Source organism: Lygodium microphyllum, chromosome 14 (assembly GCF_053477565.2).
Source record: "Lygodium microphyllum isolate KBCC chromosome 14, Lygodium_microphyllum_v1.1.10, whole genome shotgun sequence".
In the NCBI taxonomy this organism is placed as follows: Eukaryota; Viridiplantae; Streptophyta; class Polypodiopsida; order Schizaeales; family Lygodiaceae; genus Lygodium; species Lygodium microphyllum.
The window spans coordinates 91,325,695-91,349,552 of NC_141148.1; the positions used below are offsets into that span (position 1 = coordinate 91,325,695).

Consider the following 23,858-nt stretch of genomic DNA (forward strand, 5'->3'; position numbering starts at 1 on the left):
CTCCCCCCGTCTACAGTGCTTTTTGATCAGCATATTGATGAACCCCATACAGGTGGAGGACATCTCAGACTCCAGTGGCAACATTTTTCTTGTTTTCTTGCAGGTATTTCTTGAAGGACATCTATGGACAACATGTATGCTATGGGGGATCTTGTGGTTCAGGATCATTCAAACCGACCATCATTCTATCCCTCTTTCCCATTATATTCTTCCATGGCCTTCTGGTCCCCGATTGGCATTGATGACATCTCGAGTAGGTGCTAGTCCTACCCTCTCTACCTGCCTCCAATAAGCTGAATGGGACAAACTACCCTCTATGGTTGTGCTGCATGGAGCGTCTCCTCGACAATTGTGACCCTTGGGATTATGTTACGACCTACCATGGATCCTCATGATGGTGTAGCCGCGGATTCAACAACTTTACGGGATCGGGGTGCTCGCTCTTTTCTCCTTTTGAGTTGTATAGATTCTGTGCTCGTGCATGTTATATCCGCATTGCCGTAGAGATTTGAAGGAGATTGGTATCTCTCTTCCGGATCCACACATTTGGGCATCAATTATCTCTTGAGTTGAAGACATAACACCTTTCTGTTCTCACAAATTCCCCTACGATGAGGGATCACATCCACAAGATGGAGGAGATTCAAGATGAGTTTGTATCCCTCGGTACAAACATTTCTTTGGGGGACCTAGTTGTGACGCTTCTCTCACATCTTCCGTCACCGACATACGATGTGTTCTACACTAGTCTTCTCACTTCTCGTAGCTAGGAGGCACTCACTTGGGAGAAGCTAGTCCCATTGGTGCTTGAGCAAGATGCACGTCACAGTGAGCCGAATTCTTGTGAAGCCCATGCACATAGTTGTGCTTATGGGGTCTTATCTTCAAGTATAAGACAAGCCAACTAGAAGAGAGGAATTTGTGACATAAAGCTATCATAGCTTCATCTCAAGGGTCATTTTGTGGACAGAGGTCATGATCGAATACAGTGAAGACAATTGGGTCCAGACCTTGGACGCATTTGTAGCGAACATGGACAAGAAATGAATCATGATAGCTCATGAAAAGGAAGAAACAGGCTCGAGAATTGAGCCAATCCCACAAGGCTGCCAAAATCAAGAGGGTCCACAATGGGACGGGGAGTAGAGATAGTAACAAAGTCCTAGAGATCAAATGTGTTGAGGATGCACTCGATCTTGCAAGACCAAATGACCCAATTTGAGCCATCATGCTCATCTTTCTCCGAGAGGTTGGGGAGGAAGGGCACCTACACTAGGGGTGCCACCTTGGCCATCTGCAAAATAGAGAGCGTGTATGGTGAAGGGGGAAAGGAAAAATGAAGCGGCGGGGGAGGGGAAGGAGGCTGATCACAGCCTGCACCTTGATTTGCATTCGATCCTTGCAATCCATACAATCACAATTGTCTCTGGAACAATACTTCTGATCTCAGCAAACTTCACGAAAATCCTCATGGTCACAACAGTCAGAGCACTGGACTTCATGATCTTGGTTGTCACTTTGGCAGTCTTCATGGTCTTGGTTCTATTCACAGTCCAGCAGATCGTGCCAATAATGCTGGTCTACTCTGTTATGTCCTTCAAAAAGCCTGTAGACAGACGCCAAAAAGAGTTGTGTACTAATGTTGCCTACTATCTCCACTTGGCGATGAGTTTTCAACATGACCTCAGCAAGATCAGGAGTGGGTGAGGAGAGAGAAAGCACAACAGATAAAGAGAAAATGCAGCAGCTGTTATGGAGCTCTGCGCATAGCACCTGGCAATGATACAATGAAAAAAGAGAGCAAGAGAAGCAAAAAGAATACAAAGAGAAAAGAAGAGGGTATGAGAAAAGATGAAAATGCAGATGAAGCCGAAGGAATAACACTCTGATCTGAATGCAAATACAGGCTGCCAACAGTCAACCATTGCACATGTGAGTGCCACGTCAGTGAGGGCACCCAACTGATGGCAAATGATGAAGATAATGCAGGCGATGATGATGTGACTGAGGTGAAAGGATGCTGTAGAAGCTGGAGGCATGTGTGTGGCTGCCTAATACGGGCATGGGCAGGAAACAGACCAACTTTGCTGCTGACGAATTGAGCCGCTGCTGCCTCTCATAAATGTGGCCAATCTGCTCATCCATAGGCTGACTAAAACACAAAAACTGGCCACCCAGTGAGAAAGATGCCACTCACGTTGACGCATAGCAAAAACATGAAATGCACCTCTAAGGCTGTATACTGTGTGAATAGGCTGAAAACAAAATTAAGTGACAACTCCTAATGCATGCAGACCCTAAGCATGTCAAAAGCTGCTCTGTCTCCAATAGACTCTAACGGAGCTCACAACCAGGAAAAGGCAGCAGATCAACCATACTGCTTACAAGTAAGCCCTACAATAAGAACCAATTCGTGGAGAGAAACATAGGCCAAAACAAGTCCATCAAACTCGTGATAATAATCTGCCCGGATCTACCCTCATGTGCATATTCAAGCCAGGACAATTAGAAGGATATCAATCTAGGAAGAAGTATAATGGCATTATGAACTTTAAAACCCACTTTTCTATGGCCCACCTTGGCATTTTATTTTACTATTGAGGATCATCACCAGCACATCATTATCATTCTCTAGACCTGCTTGCTTATTATCAAGCTTATTGGTTCTGTAAATCCTTCATGGTGTAATGCAGACGGATAAAGAAATGTGAATCATGCAGTGATTAGCCCTAAATCTGACTACTTCAAGCATGCAGCTTAAGTGTATGTTAACCTTTTGCCATGTCATTGATCACTCATTTGATCCCTCGATAATATTCATTAAACTAAAAGATAACAACTTTAGAGATAGTGATCTGCACAGCATGCATGCATATTAAGACACTTACAGTATCCCAAATTTGCAGCTTAACAGGCTTGCCAGCAATAGTTATCATTCTTGCTCCAAATTCAACACCTATCGTGAGGTCATGTACAGGCTGAAATCTTTTATCTGTAAACTGTAGGAGAAGGCATGACTTTCCTACCGCTGAAAACAGAAACAAGAGGACTATTAGTCAATCAAAATATTGTAAAGTCCCTTTATAAGAATTAGCGAATGCTTTTGGAATTCAAGTAGATTAACCGAAGAAAAATTGTTTACAGTAAATCTGACGCATAAATAACAAAGCCAATAACTCCAAAAGGCTCTCAAGAGGACTTCCCATAGCTGCTTATTCCACCGATTACATATGATGCCCGGCATCTCACCATTAATATGCTACATGCAAGCAGGCATCAGATGATGGGACATCACTCACAAGAAGTTGTTATTGTCCCTTGTTTATCCCTTTAGTGTGCATCATCATGAGCTTCTGCTCGGGAGGGACGCATACTTAGCTAGGTGGGTCGGCCCCAACCGCGCCTAGCTACGTATGCAGTCCCTCCGTCGCAGAATCATGATGTCGTAATTCACAATGTGGGAATTATAATGGGAACTTGTCTTAAACTTCTTGTAACTGAAGCCATAGATTTAACGATCTGACTCTAGACATCAGAGTGATGCATTCCTCAGCAAAAAGAGAAGAAATCAACAACAAATATAATTACTGAGTGAGGCAGAGGAAGTACCAGTGTCGCCAATTATGATGTACTTGAAGAGGTATTGGTACGACATGCTCTGTATCCGTGTGTGTGGAAGAACGACTCCGAATTAATACAGGCAAAAATTTGGGGGCGAAATTCCTGTTGGCAGAGGAAGTGGATAAACGAAGACGGTCGTAACTGCCGTTGTTCTTGTGCCGAAAGGGGAAAGTGGGGGTGACGCCGACAGATCGAATGGCGATGGCTTTTGGTGTCCGGCAGACGCAGGATCGACGGACCCAGACGGAGGATTTCTCGCTCTCGGGAAGCCAATCAATTCTCGAAGCACAAACACAAAACATAAGACGCACATGAATACGTTATGGAGATGGTTAATCCCACTTGGCATATGCATTGCTTCCCAAGTGTCTCTCTCTTCCCTTTGGAGTTGCTTCACGGTTTTGTCGTATGTCGCTTAGAGGGCCATGACACAAGCAAGCAACTTTTACATGGGAAGGTTACCTTAGAGCCCTTCCACGCGCAGGTCGATGGCATTCATGGTGGACTACATAAAATAGCCATCCAAAGCGTTGTGGAGCATCGTGGCGCCCACTCAAGTAGGAGAGAGGACTATAAAAGGGGAATTTCTCCAAGTCAATGCAATGAGAAAGTTTCACGCATGTCAAAACTCTACCCAATCCATCCAAACATGCCTCATTGCTCATGTTGCCTTGATTAACAACCATCCAAGCATCCTAAAGTATGTGCTCACTCATATCCACCTCACATAGGTCAATTGACTTGCGTGTTTCATTACCCTTAAGTCTTAGGAGCCACCATGTGTGCAACAACATCAACATCAACTTCAACTTCCTCACAAGTAAATCTGAGTTCTCCTTTGAAGGGGTGCTTAGTTGGCTAATGTAAAGTGTCAATGACATGGCATAGCCAAGTGACAAATTTACAAATATCTTTTTCTTTTCTCATTGCACACAAAATCTCTCTCTCTCTTCTCATGCTAGCGTGCAATTGGTTGGGGCCATGGAAAAATGAACATGTGTGGGGACAATTACTTGCTAAGTTGGATATCTCTCCATGTCAATAAACTTACCTATGAAGGGGCTCTAACATATCATCGTGCTTGCCACTTGTTGCCATCATCTCTTTCTTTTCCTTGGTTGTCACCTATTGACTTACTATTGTTCTCAAAGTTGAAAACAATCCTTTCCTTTGTAATAGAGCTAAGTCCCCAATCACCTCTATTGAAACTTGAGAAAGAAACCATGATCCATTTTATCAGCTCCCAATTATGCAAAAACAAACTTGAACACTTAAGGTTTAAATATGTTAAAAACCTTCATGAGGTATTAAGATACCCCCCCCCCCTTTGCAAGCAATATGAACACCTTACTAGGTCATGAGTTTGAAAATTTAGGATTGTACAAATCCTCTATCTCCCTCCTATAGCAATCCCATGGAACACACACACGCACGCACACACGCACGCACGCACGCACGCACGCACACACTCACTCACTCACTCACTCACTCACTCACTCACTCACTCACTCACTCACACACACACTCACACACTCACTCACTAGGGCTAACAGAAAAACTGCCTTCCATCTCATATAGTACTGCTTTGGATGCTTCACGCTATGTGGATGCCTTGCCCCCCCCCCCCCCCCCCCCAAATGAGTCCTCTAAAATCACAACTCCAATCTCACTAGTGTACCCTTTCCAAAGCTCACATGGCTATCCCACCACCATAGCTCACGAAGCTTTTGTAAGTCCTGAATCACTCCCCTATTTTGCTACTCTTGTGACTCTCCAATCTTCCTTATCGACACTTACCAAAGCACTTATTTTGTCATCAATAAATTGTGGTCTCATGATAGCCATTTATATTTGCATCTACCACAAATTGATAAATGGCAATTTTGTGCTCCTTTCTATAAACTTAACTGATCAAAGCATGCTCTACCATCTGAGGGGATGACAATCGAGGTGGTCCCCTAACACTAGCAACCTATCAATGTTTTTTGGTCCTTACTAACTAGTGTTTTCATTTAGTTTACAAGTTTCAAGATCACCTCTTCACCATGTAATTAGCACTTTATTGTGAAAGTTGTAATCTTATCTCTACAATACTTATCTTGCCACATATTTCCAATGTATTCTCCTATTGTAGATGATGGTTCATAACTACATACTTTGTATTTTGTGTCTCACTTTGTTCTTCACAATATTTCTGAAATGATGCTCTAATAGATTTGCAACAATCATAGTGTAATCTATGTTGTTTACATGCCACTTTGATGTTGACAAGCAACAATTATATTAACTATTCTCAGTTATAAGCTTATTGATAACACACAGAGCCTCATGTTGCCAAATGCCCTTATGAGGCTCAAATGGATCATGGGGGAGAGGGAGGGGTTGGGGCAATGCTCGTGATGCCCGTTAATGAGGAAATGGACTTAATTGGAGCACTAAAAAAAGAAAAAACGGTTGGATGTTGATGTAGAAAAGGATTTGGAGGGAAGAGGTGAGTGACCCACATGGCCCTTCATTGTCAAGATTGTGGGAGAGAAGGAAGGAGTCTCGCTTGAAGCTTTCTTGCTTGCACAATGGGGGAAGACACACAAGGGTGGAGGCTGAAAACAGTTTTCCTCTTCTTAGTTGTGTAAGCCAAAAGAACTCTCATACAAAGAAATAGAAGAACCCTATATATGGGTCTCAAACCAAACTCAACTAACTAAGGTGGCATACTAACTGAGCCACGAACTAGAGTAGACAAGGATAGCTATCATGTAGCTATTATTCATGGGCGGTGTACCAACCGCGTCTGCAACTGACACGTCGGTGACATAAATGCACAACGGTCACCCTAGCGTATCACGAGTGGAGCTCGATATCTCAACACTCCCCCTCGAGCTCAATCCCAATTCCTGTACACCAAGCAGGTCTCTGAACTTGCGCAGCTTCTCTGCGCCCAATGCTTTCGTGAATATGTCAGCTACCTGATCCTCTGTGCTGACATAAACTAGATCAATAAGACCTAGTAAAACCCTCTCTCGCACATAGTGATAATGCACCTCAATGTGCTTTGTTCTAGCATGATAGACTGGGTTATTTGCCAAGTGTATACTACTCATGTTGTCACAATAAATGACAACTGGCCCATCTGTAGACTGATGCATATCATAAAGTAGCTTATGCAACCAAGCTACCTCACATGCAGCCATTGCTGCACCCCTGTACTCAGCCTCTGTGCTCGACAAGGCAACTGTAGGCTGTTGCAGAGAGTAACCAATAAAGATGCACTTCTCAGCTTTTGGATCCAACTTGGATCTCAACTCATCTGGCACATGTACATAGGCAATGCAACCAAAAATTTTCAAATGAGAAATATCTGGTTTCCTACCAGTATACCTCTCCTCTGGAGTCATTCCATGTATTGCTGCAGTGGGAGTCCTGTTCATTATGTAGACTGCTGTAGCAACTGCTTCAGCCCAATAAAAATCTGGCAGGTCTTTTTCATTGAGCATGGCACGAGACACCTCTCCAATATGTCTGTTTTTTCTTTCTGCAATTCCATTTTGCTGTGGGGTATGACTGCATGAATATTGCTGCTTTATGCCATGCTCCTGCAGGAACCTTGCAAACTCATTTGAGAGATACTCTCCCCCTCCATCTGACCTTAGGCATTTTATCTGCAAGCCTGTTTCTTTTTCAACCATAGCTTTAAGAGTTTTGAAATGCCCAAAAACTTCACTTTTCTTTTTCATAAAATACACCCAAACTTTTCTGCTATAGTCATCAATAAAACTGACAAAATAATGACAGCCTCCAAGAGATGCAGCTTTAGTTGTCCACACATCAGAGTGGATTAATCCCAATGGCTTCTTACTCTCTTGAACATGTCTAGGAAATGGTTTCCTTGCCTGTTTTCCAAACTGACAGGCTTCACATACCTTATGCATTTCTGCAACCTTGAATTTTGGCAAACCTGCAACATTATTTTGGGCCTGCATTGATTTAAGTCGCTGTACATTAACATGACCAATGCGTTTATGCCAGATATCAATATCTGCAACTACACCGGTCCCATGTGCAAACATTGCTGCACTCAATTCAGACATGTCTGCATCCAATGTAAACATTCTACCCTTCTTCTTTCCTTTTGCTATCAAGCGACCTTTATTTTTCATATCCTCAACAAAGCATCCATGAGGATTAAATCTGACCTGCAAGCCCTGTTCAACCATTTGACCAACAGAAACCAGATTCTTGGTGATATTCGGGACATGAAATACATCAGACAGGTATTTCTTTTTCCCATCCTGCATAGACAAGGGAATTTTTCCAATCTGCACAATAGGATGTGTAGTATCATCACCAGTCTCCACAAATCCTGGTTTTTCCATTTTCCTTGCATCCTCCATCCATTCTGCATGACCTGTCATGTGGTTTGATGCACCTGAGTCAACATACCATACATCGTTGCTTTCTTCTGCACTTGTCACAGAATTGTTCATGTGCTGCACCATAAACAAGTGCTCATTTCTGTCATCACCCTGTCTACTAGAAGATGCATAATTCCCTTGTTGCAGTTTTCCATTCATGATGTCATTCTGCTTTTTATAGCAGTCTTTAGCCATATGACCCATTTTACCACAGTAGTAGCATTCAACATTACTGTTTGCATTTTGGCCTCTTTGCCATCCACCACGACCTCTTTGGCTCCCCCTGCCTCTAGAGTTACCACGTCCTCCTCCATAGGACTGGTTCTCTTGAGTTTGCTGCATATTCTGATTTCTACCACGGCCTCCAAATCGGCCTCCTCTACCTCTGCCTCTACCTCTTCCAGCATTTGAGTAGAAGACAGCTTCTTTTGAAGTTCCTCCTGAAGAAGATGCACCACCATTTCTTTGCTCCTCAGAAATTAGAAGAGCAATCAGCTCCTCAAAATCAAGAAATCTTTCACGAACTGAAATGGATGTCCGAAACTGTGCATAATCCTTTCCTAGACCATTCAAGGTCACAGAAACTAAATCATCATCTTCCACTGGTGACCCAATGGAAGCAAGTGCATCTGCAATCTTCTTCACTTTCATGTGGTAGTCGTTGATGCTCATATTTTCTCTTTGCACATTGTGCAACTCTTGCTTGAGCTGCATTTTCCTGGCTTGCGTATTTGTGCTATACATTTTTGACAAAGTATCCCATGCCTCCTTTGGCGTACTTGCATCTTGAATATGCACAATCATAGAGTCTGAAATGCTGATAGACAGCCAATACATAACTTTCCTGGCTCTCTCATGCCATGCTTTAAATGCCTGCATTTGCTGTTGATTGGGAACATCAAGAAGAACTGGTTCTTCTTCATTTCCTGCAACAAATTCCCAATATCCTTTTCCCATAAGGAAATTCGTCATTCTAAACTTCCATGCTTGGAAGTTGTTCTTGTCAAGCTTTTCAGTGACAATCTGTGAAAGAGAATCAGATGCCATTACAGAAGACTGCAAAAAATTCTGTCACTGCAAAAACCACAGCTTCACCCTCACAAGGGAAAATCTGCAAAACTAACGAAAGTGGTATTTGACCACACAGTCACTTCCTAGTGACGATTTTGCATCAACAGGCAACAGGGATGATTCTGTAACTCCCAATGTCTCTGCGTACAAGCATACAAAGCAATTTTTACAGTAACTATTCACTGACCTGTAGAACGGTGGCTGCACAGCATAAAACTGGGCCTTTTCCTGAGTGCGTGCAGAAAACTTCCACCTCCAAAACAGGCCCCAAAATGACCTCAAATCAAAAAAACAAGGTCGCCGAGGGCTAAAGCCCTCGCCTGCAGCATATACTGCCCTCTTGCTTCACCGCGAAGGGCGTCTCAACCTGAGACAATGCACTCTTGCACTTTTCGGCTGTGCTACCTGCAGAGATCTGCTCCCGAAACAGAAAATGAAAGCAACACTGCTCCTCTTACCAGACCACCGCGAGCTTGGCTTGCTTTCTTGAGCTCCTTACCACGAACAAGGCTCTGATACCATGTCAAGATTGTGGGAGAGAAGGAAGGAGTCTCGCTTGAAGCTTTCTTGCTTGCACAATGGGGGAAGACACACAAGGGTGGAGGCTGAAAACAGTTTTCCTCTTCTTAGTTGTGTAAGCCAAAAGAACTCTCATACAAAGAAATAGAAGAACCCTATATATGGGTCTCAAACCAAACTCAACTAACTAAGGTGGCATACTAACTGAGCCACGAACTAGAGTAGATAAGGATAGCTATCATGTAGCTATTATTCATGGGCGGTGTACCAACCGCGTCTGCAACTGACACGTCGGTGACATAAATGCACAACGGTCACCCTGGCGTATCATGAGTGGAGCTCGATATCTCAACATTCATGTGCAGTTCTGCATGAATAAAAAGAGAGGAGGGGGACTACACCTACATAAGAAGAGCGACAGAAGGTTCATCATCACCTCTAATGAGGTGGTAGCCCCTTACAAAAATACGTACAATAGAATAAAAGATTTCCCCAAAACACACAAAATGCCATTTTAAGTGACACTTTGCCCCTTTTTTTAAATCCATGACTCCTTGTAGGTGCTACCACGGACAATGACTCCTAAGGTTTCATGCACATGACATGCCTCTTTCCGTTTGCAAAAAGCTACATGAGAGTCTTAAAGATCAAAACCTTAGTTTAAATGACTAGCAACATGATTGCACATAGTTTTAATGCTATCTTCTATCAAGTTTGAGCCATGTTTTCCATGATTCTTTCTACAATTGCTATATTGGAGAATAAGCCTTTTCAACCTAGGAAAAATCTCAAACGATGTTCAATAGCACAAAATTGATGGGAAAATGTGCACAAGCTAATGCATCTCCATGGGGCTACATAATTTCTTAACATGGTATCACATTAACTTAGATAACATTTGTATATGAATCCATAAATAGATTATTGAGAAAAAAACAATAAGTTTAAGGCGCCATGTGGTAGGCCTAGAAAAAGTACTTGCCTTTTTATAGGATATTGAAATGTTTCATTTTGGCAAACAAGTCACTATTTTGGAAAAAATCATGTCCATGGTTGTAACTTTCAGATTGCTTAAGCATCAAATCCTCTTTTCAAAATCCCTTGGTTTCATTTTAGCATTTTATTCAAGCCTACGACCCCCCTTGTATTTTGTGGTTTTGGCAAATGCCCCAAAAGAGCATGCACTTCAACAAAGCATCCATTTCCTATCTTCTCTCACCACTTTGTGCCATGTCTTTGGTTTGGAATAAATACTTTGTAACTAAAATTGTCTTTCAAGAATAGTGGATGCTTTTAATAAGTAGCAATACTTATAACTGAGCTTATGCATTTTATTTTTCTTGGACATACATCCTTTTCCCCCCCAGTTACTCTCCATTACAGCTAGCTTGGTTGCTTTACTTGTGACTCACTTTGTTGAGGAGGTTGTAGCTTGCATATCTCAAATTACTTAAAATCGTGAAAAAATAACATCCTTATACTATGAAAAATGTTTTACTTTCTACCACAAGCAACATGAAGAATAAAACTTTGATTGGAGATAAGCATAACGTATTTTCTTGCTTTATTTAATGCAAATAGTTTGCAAATCAATACATTCGAAAGAGATCAGTGTGCACAACGATCCATGATTGTCTCAAGGGACATCAATGTTACAAGTCATGTTTCCAAATGTCTTCAAGTAACTACTAATTCCTTAAAACACAATTTGATTATGTTAGAACTTTATGATTGTGAGAAAATCTTTAATACAATTATATATTTTTGGTATTTTTACTTTGATTCCTTTTAATAGGAATCTTGAAATGAAAGAAGGGGGAAAATAATGAGGACTCTAAATAAAAAGTGAGTGAGCAAGAAGATACTACTACAAGACAAAAGGTTAATAATCTCAACAAATTTAGACTTGTAATTCTATTATATATATTTTTGTACTTATTATTTTATTGATTTTAAGAGAAATCTTGATGAAATGAAAGAAGGGGATAAGTATAAAATATCCCTTTTGATTATGAGTGTATTGGAGATTCTAAATAAAAAGTGAGTGATCATGAAGATACTACAAGAGGCAAAAGGTTAGCAATCTCAAAAGATTTAGACAAATGATGTAAGAGCTTTTATGGAAAATAATGACATGATCAGTGATAGAGACATATTACATAATTTAAAATGTTTGGCTTGCATAACTTACTTGGAATGACACTACTAGCATTTTGATGCATGGCTATACTGAAGGATTAATTATGGATGCTTAAAATTAAACTAGGTGCTTCACGCCTAGATTCTCTCGACACTTTCGATACTTCACACTAGGGTTCAAAGAATTGGTGTCAATAATAGTTAGGGGACTTCACGCCCTAATGCACATCTCATATGGCAAGAAGGTTCGTGTGTGATTCAATCACAAAGAAAGCAACCGTGTATGTATGTATGTATATGTGTCATGTATAGTATGGGTCCATTTATCTAGTGCCATAAGTTTTCCTCCTCCTCCTCCTCCTCTCTCTCTCTCTCTCTCTCTCTCTCTCTCTCTCTCTCTCTCTCGTATACACATATATAGCACATATATGTGTTCATATGTGCACTATGTGTGTATGTATGCATGTGCATGTTCAATACATGTGTTTCCATTTGTATGATCTCATAAGTGTGTGTCCTCTCTCTCCTTTTTATCATTCTTCTCTCAACTTCTTTTTTTTTCTTACGTTCCCTATATCTCATCTTTTTTCACCTCATATGTGTGCATGTTGTATATGCATGTGTATGCACATGTATGCACATGTGTATAGGCATACGTGTATATATCTAGGTATATGTATGTGCATGTTTAATATGTGCATTTTCAATTTGTGGTATCATAACTGTGTCCTCTCTCTCTCTCTCTCATCATTGTTCTCTCGTCTTTTTTATTTGTGTCCCTTGTCTCTTATTTTCTTCACCTAATATGTATGCATGTCTATAGATATGTGTTTATGCATGGATGTATATGTTTGCATGTGTGTGTGTGCATATATATATGTGCATGTTCTATAAGTTTGTATCAATTCTCTCTCCTCTCCTTTATTTCCTCTCTTCTCTCTCTCTCTCTCTCACATTGATTTTCCTAGTCTCCCTTCCCTCCCCTCCCTCTCTCTCCCTTCATTTTTTCTCTTGGTCGTATGTTTACATGTGTACATGCATGTGTGCATATGTGTATACATGAGTGTATATGTTTGTACATGTATGCAAGCGTACATGTGTGTGTGTTTTTAGAGTATATGTACATTTGTGGGTGTTTTTAGAATATTTACATGCATTTATTTAACCATTAAAATATAATTTCATTAAGAAATTTCATCTCTCTTTTTATATTTTATTTGCACTTTGGAAGCTAGGTCGATGGAAGTGAAGGGAGTGAGCCCGGACTAGAAGCATTTGAGCAAAAGCAAGAGCTATGGTGGAAGGAGCAAGAGCAAGAAAGAGAGAGACACACAAGATGTGGGAACTCCAACAGTCACAATGTGTGACTAGCCTCCCCTTATTTAAATGTCACTGAAAGAATAAAGAATGAAGTAACAATGATGGGCACCGCCACCTGCAATGTATAGGTGTACGAATATTGTCAGTGTAACTAATACACGGGTAGTTGGGCACATGCCTCTTTACCCCCAATAGGAAGTAAAATAATTTGATTTGCCCAATTGATCTAAATCCAATCATTGTAGTCCTCCTCCTCAAATGCTTTGATGGCTCCACGATTCAAGATGCTAGCTCAAGCAAGCTCCAACCTCCATAGCTGCATGCGCGATAGAAGAGAAGAGAAGAAGGAGAAGATGAAGAGAGGAGGAGAAGAGCTTCTCCACGGTCCCTCACTCTCACACACTCCCTCTCTCATGCATAAGAAGGAAGCAAGAGCAAGAACAAGAAGAGAGGTAGTTTGCACACACACACCAAGAATGAGCTTATCCATTCACTTTTTGACTTTTATACATGCCCTTCTCCCTTTGGACACCAAACCCATTTCATGACTGGCCTTGGTCCTCTTTTCCACTTTCTTTCCTATTCTTTTTCCTATTCTCATGGCTCCTTTACATATGCCTTTTCATTTACAACTTGCATAGGAGGGAGCCTGACGCTCTTTTACAAAGGGTTAAAATGCACTTTATTTCTTATGTGCCTTGTTCTTGATTTTGAAAAATTTTCTCACACTTCTTGATCTTCTTTTTCTAGCAAACTGTCTTTTTATGCTCATTCTTAAGTCTTCTTTGCATCTTGTATTGTTTTGCACCTTGTGTTGTTTTGAGGTTAGCATTGCCCCTCTCATAGTTGAGTACTAGTCCCATGGCACTGGGTGGTATGGGTTGGAGAGTTGAGGGTGGTCTTGCAAATGGTACTTGGGGATTTTGGGAAATTGGCCATGTAGGATAAACTTGTGATGTATGATTAGAGATTGTTGGTAGTACTGAGGACATATTGACTAATTGAAGAGGGCCTCCAGAGTGGTTGGCTAGCTGCACAACTGCAAAATGTACATGCAGAGGAAGAATAGGTGTAGTGCCTAGGGGGTGTGTTTGCCTTAGCGTGTAGTGCATGGTGCAAGGGGTGGTGGAACTGAGAGATGGGTCGCAAACCATAGGCAAGTTTAAGGTATTGTTGTGCACTTGAGGACCCAGTTTGTGATAGGGGAAGGTGTTGTGCATGACTTAGGGAGACACGTCTATCATAATGTCCTACCCTTGATGTGCCCTAAGTGTGTGAAGTGAGGAGGGCCTAGGGATTTAATGGTCCCTAAATGCAGTGTTCGTGACACTCATACATCACAAATGAGAAATTTTTGTTTTTTCTTTCTTTTCTCTCTCTCTTCCTTTCCTTCTTTCTTTCTTTCTTCTTCTTCTTATTTTTCTTTCTTTATTTCTTTTTTGTATTTTTTGGATAATTAATAAAAATAAATTATAATGTATGATGATAAGTTGCATCCTATTCTCCTGCAGGGGTAGAGCTCGATGGAGGTTTTAGTGATCTATTTAGGAAGGACCGACTTAGCACATAGCTTTTTAAGTTAATCTTCACATTCAGAGGTATAGTGGACAAAAGTGGGTGGTTATAACTTGTGAACCGACTATCACTCATGTCCTTTAGGAGGTTCATACAAAAAGCTAGAAATAAGGTAGCTCTCATCATGAGCCTAGTCATAACGCAACTATCTATGCCAGCATTTATATAAAAAAAGAGGGGTAGTAGTCACTCTTCCTTTGCTACTGGCTTTTGCTTAAGAAATATCCTTAGGAGACATAGATAGTTACAAGTGGTGATAAATACTGGAGCTGGACATGAAGAAAATTCTTGGAGGAACTGTGCGATAGATGGTCAAAGATCTTTTTTTGTGAAGATCATGCACTCCTTAGGGGTCATAGGATTAACATTGTAGATTTGAGGGAAATCTTACCTTCCATGCACCTCCGGATCAAAATCTACTCCATGTTTCTCAGGTAGGGCATGTAGGTCGAATTATCCATTTCATATGGCAATGTGTTATAGAAGGCCATCCATGCATCCATACTGTCATCCCATATATTTATTCTCCACTTTGGCTAGGATTCATAGCCCTTGACTGTTCTAGGCTCCTCCATCACTTTGTCATCCCAATATCTGGTGGGTTCCCTCTACCACAACATTGGGTGTCTTGCTCTTTTCTCTAGCCACCTTTTGTCCAACCACATCAAGAGCTTAATCATCTCCTCCACCACCCTTGGTGATAGCACTCAATCAAGTGATCGAGGTAGGAGAAGGTGAACTTGAAAGGATTGCAATGGCTTTCCTACTACTCCCATAGGGATAATTCCTATGCCCAATTGACTGGTAAGCATTCTTCACATTGAGGGATCAGGACTTTGGGCACTGGTGACTGAGTTTTGGCACTAAGCTTCTTTGTGTGATAGCTCTGCCAACTCCCTTCTTCTGCGCCTCATTTCCACAGTTCTCTCTGGGGCAACAAGGTCTTTATCATGCACTTACTTGTGATTCAAGTTGTGGAGGTGGGCTTGGCACATCAACCTGCTCCTCCACATCATGTTGCTACTCAAACTTAGGCCTTTCTTGTAGATTTGGCTATATAGACTCCTAAGTGGGGGATTGTGCTTTCTGCTTTTGTTTTCCAAACCTAGTAGGTTGAGCTCATACCTAGATAACCCTACATTGACCAGATGCTCCCTTTGCTCTTCTATGCTGAGGCTAGTGCTAGCTCTATGTGTCTTTGGAGGCCATATCTCAACGCTCGCCTTGTGAGTTATAATTTCCTTTTGAGACCTTTGTTTGTCCCTTCTCCTTCATCCTGAGTGACATGTAGTATTGTGTTCAAGAAAGCCTCTTACTGTGCCAGCATCCCTATCTCTAGCACCTTCACTTTTCCTTTAGCAATTATGCTCTTACTTTCTAATAATGTCAGGCGCTCTACTAAATCTTTGACTCGAGCCTCACTCCTTTTTGCCCATCCTTCCGCTCTCTCTTTCATTTGTTCAGGTCTCTAATTCTATTCTCATGAGAGGATAGTTACCATTTGCTCTTGCTCCCTCCATATTACAAGCACCCTTTCTTTGTCTTGACCCTGGCATTCCATCTGCTCCCTTAGGATGGCTTGCTCATGGAGTATTGTGTGGAGCTGATTGTGCAACTTTGCCATCTTCTTCATGGCCCCATCATCTTTTTGCATCTTTGTAGCATGCACCTCTTGTCTCAACTCCTCTCTTTGCCTCTTCAACTCCTTGTTGTCTAACTCCAAAGGTTTATAGCATGCACCTCTTGTCTCAACTCCTCTCTCTGCCTCTTCAACTCTTTGTTTTCTAACTCCAAATGTTTATTTTCCTTGGTGTTTAAGGCACACAGTTGCTCTAAAGCCATGCGGCTTTCTCTTTCTTCTTCATATAGGTCCTTTAGATTTTCTTCACCCTATCTTGCCTTCAAGGCCTCTTTCAGTGTTGTCACTTCCCCGGTGTAAATCATTTTTTGTCTTGTTTTTTCCAATCGAAAGGTTGCAAAAGCCTCATTTTTTGCTTCTAGTGCAACAAGTGCAGTTTTTTGTTCCTCATTCATTCTCTCACACTAGCTTTGGAGCTCTTTCACTAGCTTGTCATACTCTTTTGTGTTGCGCATTGTCGGCGGTACTAAAGTGGTCGATACCTAAAGGCATGGCCCCTTTGGACCTTGGTGGGATTCCACATTTTTTGTTGTTGCTCTTGTCTTTTGGCTCCTACCATTGGGGCTCCTTTTGATGTCGTTGGTGCCAACTCATGCACTTTTCCCAGTAAGTATTGCACCCATACCATCATGTTACTCTCATTGACCACTGCTTCTATGGCTCCGTGTGTTGGGGTGGTTGTGGTAGTCATGTTTGATGGTATTGTGTGCATGGGGACCTTTCCCTTGCCTCCACCACTAGTCTTTGTCCAACCTTCTTTGTGGCAGCACTTGTGCTAGGCATGTCCTCACAGGTAGGGGTCATCATGACTAGCTCTTGGGATCCAGAGGGTTGTTCCACTAATCTTCTGATGGTGATGGCCACTTGCTCCTCCTCCTCTCATCTTAGCCTTTCTTGATATTCCTCTTATCTCTTTTTGCATTCCTCTTTGATTTTCCTTGATTCTTCTTCAACCCTTTGTAAATCTTTGCTTTCTTCCGTTGGATCGGTCTTCCTCACAGGAATCCTGAGCATAATTCTTTGCTTCTCTCCCTAGCTGGATGGTACTGAGCACCCTTGTTTGTTGATTGTCCACTTGCTTGAGGTTCCTTGTTGTTGAGTTTGGTAGTCAGCTTCTGTCATCCTAGCTGCTTGCTTTTCTTCTTCTTGTTAGACTGTGTTAGCCTTTTCTTCTTCGAGGTTTCCTATGGAAAAAGAGACTCAAGGGCTTACTGGAATGGGCAAGTGGTGCTCACGGATCGATGATTGTTCTCACATTTCCTCCCCTTCCTCTTCACTATCCATTTCTCCCATAACCTCTTGGATTAGTGCTACTAGCACTCCTCCAAAATTCATGTTTGATGCCGTGGACAATTGTTTATTCCTTTTTGACTTAGCCCTTACTAGGGATTCTTTGCCATGGCTCTTACGGATAATGCTCGTACGTTAGTGGATGCTTGGATTGTTGTTCAGGCATAGGAGTTCAGGTTTCGTCCAACAATGCCTTAGCTAGAATGCTCTTGAGCAGTGATACCCCTATTTTGTTTGTGGGTGCATTGTACCTCTAGCTTGAAAAGAGAGCATACACCATCTTGGCTTGCAACCTGACAGTAGGCTCGGGGATGTCTATTATGTTGATTCCATCATTTTTATACACTTACTGCTTATTCATCCCCATCATGCCGTATACATCTCTCTTTGGCCTCTTTTTTGGCTTGTCCACCAACCCTAGAGCTTTCTCCACCAACCCTAGGTTGAGCACCACTTCCACAATCCTAGTTATGTCTCCTTGTTTAATAGTCATTGTGCCATTGTTCTTCTTGGCATCATAGGATTTGAGGAACTATGTGTACCTATTGTGATCTATCTGTTGGTCAACCTTCTCAAGGTACTTGGCTAGGTTGCATTGCTCAACAATTTGCTTGGCCGCATCCTCAGTTGCCATGAGCTCTTCTAGGTTGTGTATTCTTCGGTATCGTAGCTGGTTGAACACTTGCATCTTTGTGGTTAGGTGATATTTGTTCCGTTCTTCCTCAATAAATGGTAGTCATGTCATTTGGATCCCTAACACAACACAATAGCTTACTATGAGTTCTTTTTGAAGGATAATTTTTGCTTAAAACTAAAGTAGTTAGAAGGAAACATTATCAAATAGTGAAACGTATAGGCCAAGAAATGAAAATTTTCCATATCGATCCATTTGTACATTCCTTACAAGAACTTCGTGAAGAAATTTTCACTAAATGAAAATTCAATTGATCCTTCTCTTTGGATTTCAATCCTATTTCAATTCATATTCACCTTTCACCTTACTCCCTCCCCTCTTGGAACGATGAGAATTCTTCCTAAGACTGAAGAATGAAGGGATAAGGGCATTTGGGACGTCTTGATGGGCTTTGATGTTGCAAGAGCCAATCATAGAAGTTTGTGTTATACTCCAATGTAGCCTGACAGTCCATGTCTCGTGTGGGTGAATGCCCACATGTGTGATATAGGTCAAGACATTAGTCAAGAGATCACCTGAATTCATTCTGTTAGTAATATGAAGTTCTTCCTTTGTCAAAATCCTATCTAAGTATGGATTCAACATGACATTGTCCTCTAATGGTCTATTTCATGTCAAGGCCCAATACTCTACACAAAGTTGGGGCCACGTAGGTGGGGTCATATTCGAAAGTCTTGGTGGCATGTCTTTGCTCTACATTGGTCATAATTTGACAACCCACATGTTCCCATTAGATGCAAAGAGAGTACCATTTTTGTAGAAAATTGGACTTGGAGTCAGCTAGCTTTTTTAGTTCATCCAATTCATCGAGTAACATTGGAACTCGTTGGCTTTTCTTGAAGGACGTGATTAACCATTGGTTTAAGGCTTTTTCTTGTGAAATTTTACTGGCAATTAGCTTCTCTACAATTGTGGAAGTTTTTGTGAATATGAATTCAAATTCCTCCCAAGAACAATGCAAAGAACGTACATCATTTGCTATGTGTTCCTCAAGCAAGCCTAGGTCCAGACGCTCATAGCTTCTAGCAAATAGTGTGAAAGGTGAGTCCAATCATCTAATACAAGTCACTAAGTCATCTCTCATGTTCATGGTGATATTGGATGCCAATTCGAGAATTGATCGGTGTTCATAAGATGGTTTAAGGCCTTTGGGTAGTTGGGGTTTGACTGGACTTGACTCTTGATACACTGGCCTTTGCTATGAGTGGGTCATTGGAGTGTTTGTTATTTGTTGCTTGTGATGGAGCTCGTGGTTTAGGGGTCATGTGGGTCTCTATTTGTGTAGTGGGTGGTGCATTGGAGGTATTAGGACAAGGCCTATCGGTAGTGGGTCTGATTTTTTGGCAATAGACCCATTGAGTGTTTATGTATTGAGCATCCTTTTGCTCGTTCAGGTTTTTACCTCTCGTTGGCTTATGGGTGCGTATTCATTGGTTGGAAGGTTGTGGTGGATGGGGAAGTGTGCCATGTGTGGATTTAGGCAACCACACCAAGGTGTTGTTGTCATAGAAGCCTTGGGTGCACAATAGGGCTAGTGGCACCCATTGCGGTTTGATCCTTTGTCTATTCGTGTATGCTATCTTTTTCTCTTAGCTTTGGTGTATGGGACACCAGAGCCATGAAATCTTGCGGATGTGCCCTCGGTATATTGTGATTTTTGTTTGGGAACCCACTTGGTTATTGAATTTATGCCTTTAGTCAGGGCTTCCAAGTGTTGCAAGTATTTCCCACATCGGATGTCTATATGGGTTCACTACCCCCTCCTTAGGGATGACACTAGGTTTAACTACCAATGGCATTGTGGGTTTGGGTGAAGTCAGAGTACCCTTGCTAAAAGCCGTGACTATCCTAACATTGCCTATGGCAAGGTGGATGCATTGAGAGTCGTAGTCCACATTGCAATGAGTTTGTTTCTTGAAAGTGCAACCCAAAAGTGATTCCTTGCCAACACCTTTTTTTTAAGGCAGTACGTAAAGTATTATTAGGAGGCTCTCAGTCTCGATAGAAACCATTACCCTGCACTTCCCTAGCAGTAGATAGGACTACCCCCCAAATGGGCTGAGTGGTTGCACTTGGGCTTGATCAATGAGAGCTTGACCAATGAGAGTCCAATAATCATATGTGAGGATGTTTTTGTCAGCTCCCTCATCGATTAATGCATCAAAGGCATGTACCTTTTGGGCATTTACTATTATGCATAAGTAGATTGGTGCTATTGTTTCTCCATCCTCATCCTCCATGCTTGTGATTCTTGCTACTCTAACATTCATAGGTGTTGTTATCATTGGAGGCTCATGTAGTGGGTGTGATGAAGGGTAGTACTTCTTGATGCGATTACCGTTGAAAAAGCCTACAACCTCTCCTTCTAGGGTTTCAAGCTCTCTCATTAGATATTCAAGAATTCCATGGAGTTCAAGTTTATTAGCTGGTACATGGTAGGTGATACGTGTTGGTTGGCTAATGGAGCTCCTGGCCATCATGCAGAGAGGTACTAATGATGTGGCATCATTCTTGGGTAACTTAGAAGCTGTGACTTTGTTGGGTTTGCTACTTGCTTCTATAGCTTGTCTATAGTCATCCTCATCGTCTAAGAATGGAAAATTAATGGTTGCCAATACATGCATCCAATCATGCCCATCCTCACGGAAAGGAATATACTTAGTCAAGGGTCCATGTTCATGGTTTCCTTGTGAGTCACCCTTTAACATTGCAGAGACAACATCAAGGTCAACTGATGAGGTTTTCCAAGTGTCCTAACTGCTTTTGTTCTATTGCCTAAGAATATTAGGCCATTACTCCAATCCTCTATCACTCGAGCATTTCTCATGCATGGCCTTCCTAATAGAATATCATAGTCCACTCCCTTCATAACTATGAAGTTAAACCCCAAATTGGACTCCTACTATCTTCGAGGGCCAATCTTTTAGTATGCTGAACATTGTGACTTTCATTCCATTCGCTAGTGTAACGTTAAACCATGCAGTTTCCATTGGTGGGTTTCCCCAATCTTGTAGAACTGCATGGCTAAGCACACTAACTCCTACTCCTATATCAACAATTCCTTTCTATGTGGCATCACTTAATACAACAACACATAAGACTGCATGCATTTCCATGCCTTCCCAAAAGGCATTTACTTGTAGAGATCTAGACAATGGGTCTATGGTTAAGCTTAGTATATGCATCTTTGCATCATGGTCTGGGAAGTCGGTCGTTCCATGCCCATCGAGTCTTTCTACCCAATGTTTCAATACTTGAATTAGCATGGGGTTTTCCCTAAGTAATTCTCCTAGTGGCAAGGTTATAGGAGTTGATATCAATGTCATGAGCAATTTGCCAACCCTTTCCTTAGCTCTAACTCAAGACCTTTTTGCCAATGTTGTCAGGCAGTTTGTCTATTCGTGACATCTAGATTCCACCTGTATGGTACTACATGGGATATTGATATACCTCTTGATCTCAAGTACATAGGGGAGATTGTTGGACCCATGTTAGAGAGCTCATTAATTCCATCCTCCAAGATGGGCTCTACATCCTATAGGTGCACTTGAGCTTCTTTCACCCACTCAACTTTGTCCACTACTTCTAATTGGTGTTTTAGGACAAGGTATTCTCCAACCTTGGCAGTTCTCTTTTGCACTGTCTTAGGAACAAATGTTTCTACCTCCACGCTCATAACCTATTCCTCTTTGTTCAAGGTGGTGGCACTATCAGTTTTAAGTATTATCTTGGTATTTGCTCTCTTCCTTCTCCTTCTTTGACTCTTTTTTCCCTCAGATGTTGCATGTAAGTGGCTTGGTCCAAGTAATGAGATACCGGCCCACTTCGTTTGAGCTCATGTCATGACGTTGAGTAGGATGATGTGGCTTCATCATCAAGTGTTTTGACACTAAAGAGTCCAAGTGGTACTGATGGCACAATTACCGTACTAGTGGAGGGTTTCTGTCTAGGGCAATCAATGTACAAATGTGTAACTATGCACCCTGGATATCCCAAGTTGGCCTTGTCCCTGTTTGCTTGCTCCTTTTTAGGGAAATGAGATAAAATGTGCCTTGGGTGTTCACAAGTCCAACATGCTAGTGGTTCTTGGTTCGGGTCCCCTCCTAGATCTCTACCTCTTCCCCTCCCTAAAGCCATAACCACTAGCACTGGTCAAAAATCCATCAGTATAGGATTGCCCTCCTCATCATAGGAGACATAAGGATTCACATACATTTCGCCCTCGAGTGGCTCCTCTGCAAAGTGTATCGAAGCATCACTCAGTGGATGGGTCACTATGGGTCCAAGTGGCTTGGAGATTCCCATGGGTTTGATGTCAATCCTAGGGGCAGCTAGCTTCGAGTCATTGGGTGGCGCTAGTAGAGCTAATGGAGCATCACTCAATGGATGGGTCATTATGGGTCTAGGTGGCGTGGGGATTCCCATGGGGTTGATATCAATCCTAGGGGTAGTTGGCTCTTCGAGTCATTGGGTGGCGCTGGTAGAGCTAATGGAGCATCACTTGATGGATGGGGCACTATGGATCTAGGTGGCTTGGGGATTCCTGTGGGGTTGATGTTAATCCTAGGGACAATTGGCTTTGAGTCATTGGGCCCTGGTAGAGCTAATGGAGCTCCCCTTCCAAAGTTGGGCTGCCTATTCCCTGGATAGTAGGGTTGAGTATAGGGTTGTGGGTATTGGAGCCTTCTTGGCAATTGGTAGTGCATCGCATCATGCCCAAACCTCCTGTAATTAGCACAAGGTCATGATCTAGGGACATTCAGTGGGAAGATGATTCCCACCACAATGCACACACAGTACATGGGGTCACGGCCAACTCTAACTTCAGGTCAGCTATTTCTCACAATGTTTTTCCCCTTGTCTTGTGTGCCATGGCTTGATTACTCACTAAGGGTTATGGTTCTCTCAATGTTTCTCAAAGTGGTGTTCTCTTGTGGTGTGGCTCTTATGCTTCTCTCTCTCAACAAGTCGTCCACACGTATTGCCTCTTCAAATACCCTGACTAACACATCCCTTTGTAGGTTTGAGTTACTAGCTAAGGCCTTATGAAACTCACTCAATGTGAGATGAGCCTCTAATGCTCTCTCCCTTTCGGTATTTCCTTCGGCTCTACTCCTGCATGTGATGGCTAAAACCCGTTGGACCTCATTGAGCTCTATCTGCTGGTGTAGCCTCTTAGCACATTGCTCCTAGTTGTAGCTGGCTAAGTGTTGCAAGGTAACTCTTCCTATCCTCCTCTCCTCCTCGAGATCATCTATGATTTCATCTATGGATCTCTCATGGTGTGCTATTTTTGTTTGATGGTCATATCGTGATATGAGTTGTTGTGTGTCAATTGGAAAGTCTCCTAGGTCAATGACTTGGTTGCTTATTTCCATGCTCACATATGCCATATTGGTGATCTCTTGAACCACTAAGGTGTTAATGAGGGTGATTTAGGTCGGCTAAGGACACATCTCTAATTGTGGTTTGTTCCTTTCTTCACTCGGTTATTAGGTTTGTTTTCATGGTTCCAGGGGTTTTGCAAATCCTACTAGTGGGTTCGTTTCTTAGCTTAATTCCCCTTTAGTATGTTCCT

General features: G+C 42.0%; 1 protein-coding gene across 2 annotated transcripts in view; it reads right to left on the reverse strand.

Moving 5' to 3' along the window:
- LOC148025848 (ras-related protein RABB1c-like) overlaps positions 1-3,991 on the reverse strand; it is a 69,552-nt gene extending 65,561 nt beyond the window's left edge. The window contains exons 1-2 of one of the 2 annotated variants that reach the window (XM_087693108.1): positions 3,610-3,991; positions 2,889-3,028 (exon numbers count right to left, since the gene is read on the reverse strand). In XM_087693108.1, the coding sequence (XP_087549234.1) occupies positions 2,889-3,028; positions 3,610-3,655 (186 nt within the window). In that variant the 5' untranslated portion in view covers positions 3,656-3,991. The remainder of the gene's footprint in view (positions 1-2,888; positions 3,029-3,609) is intronic. The other variant, XM_087693107.1, reaches the window with a different exon arrangement.
- Positions 3,992-23,858: the final 19,867 nt, after the last annotated feature.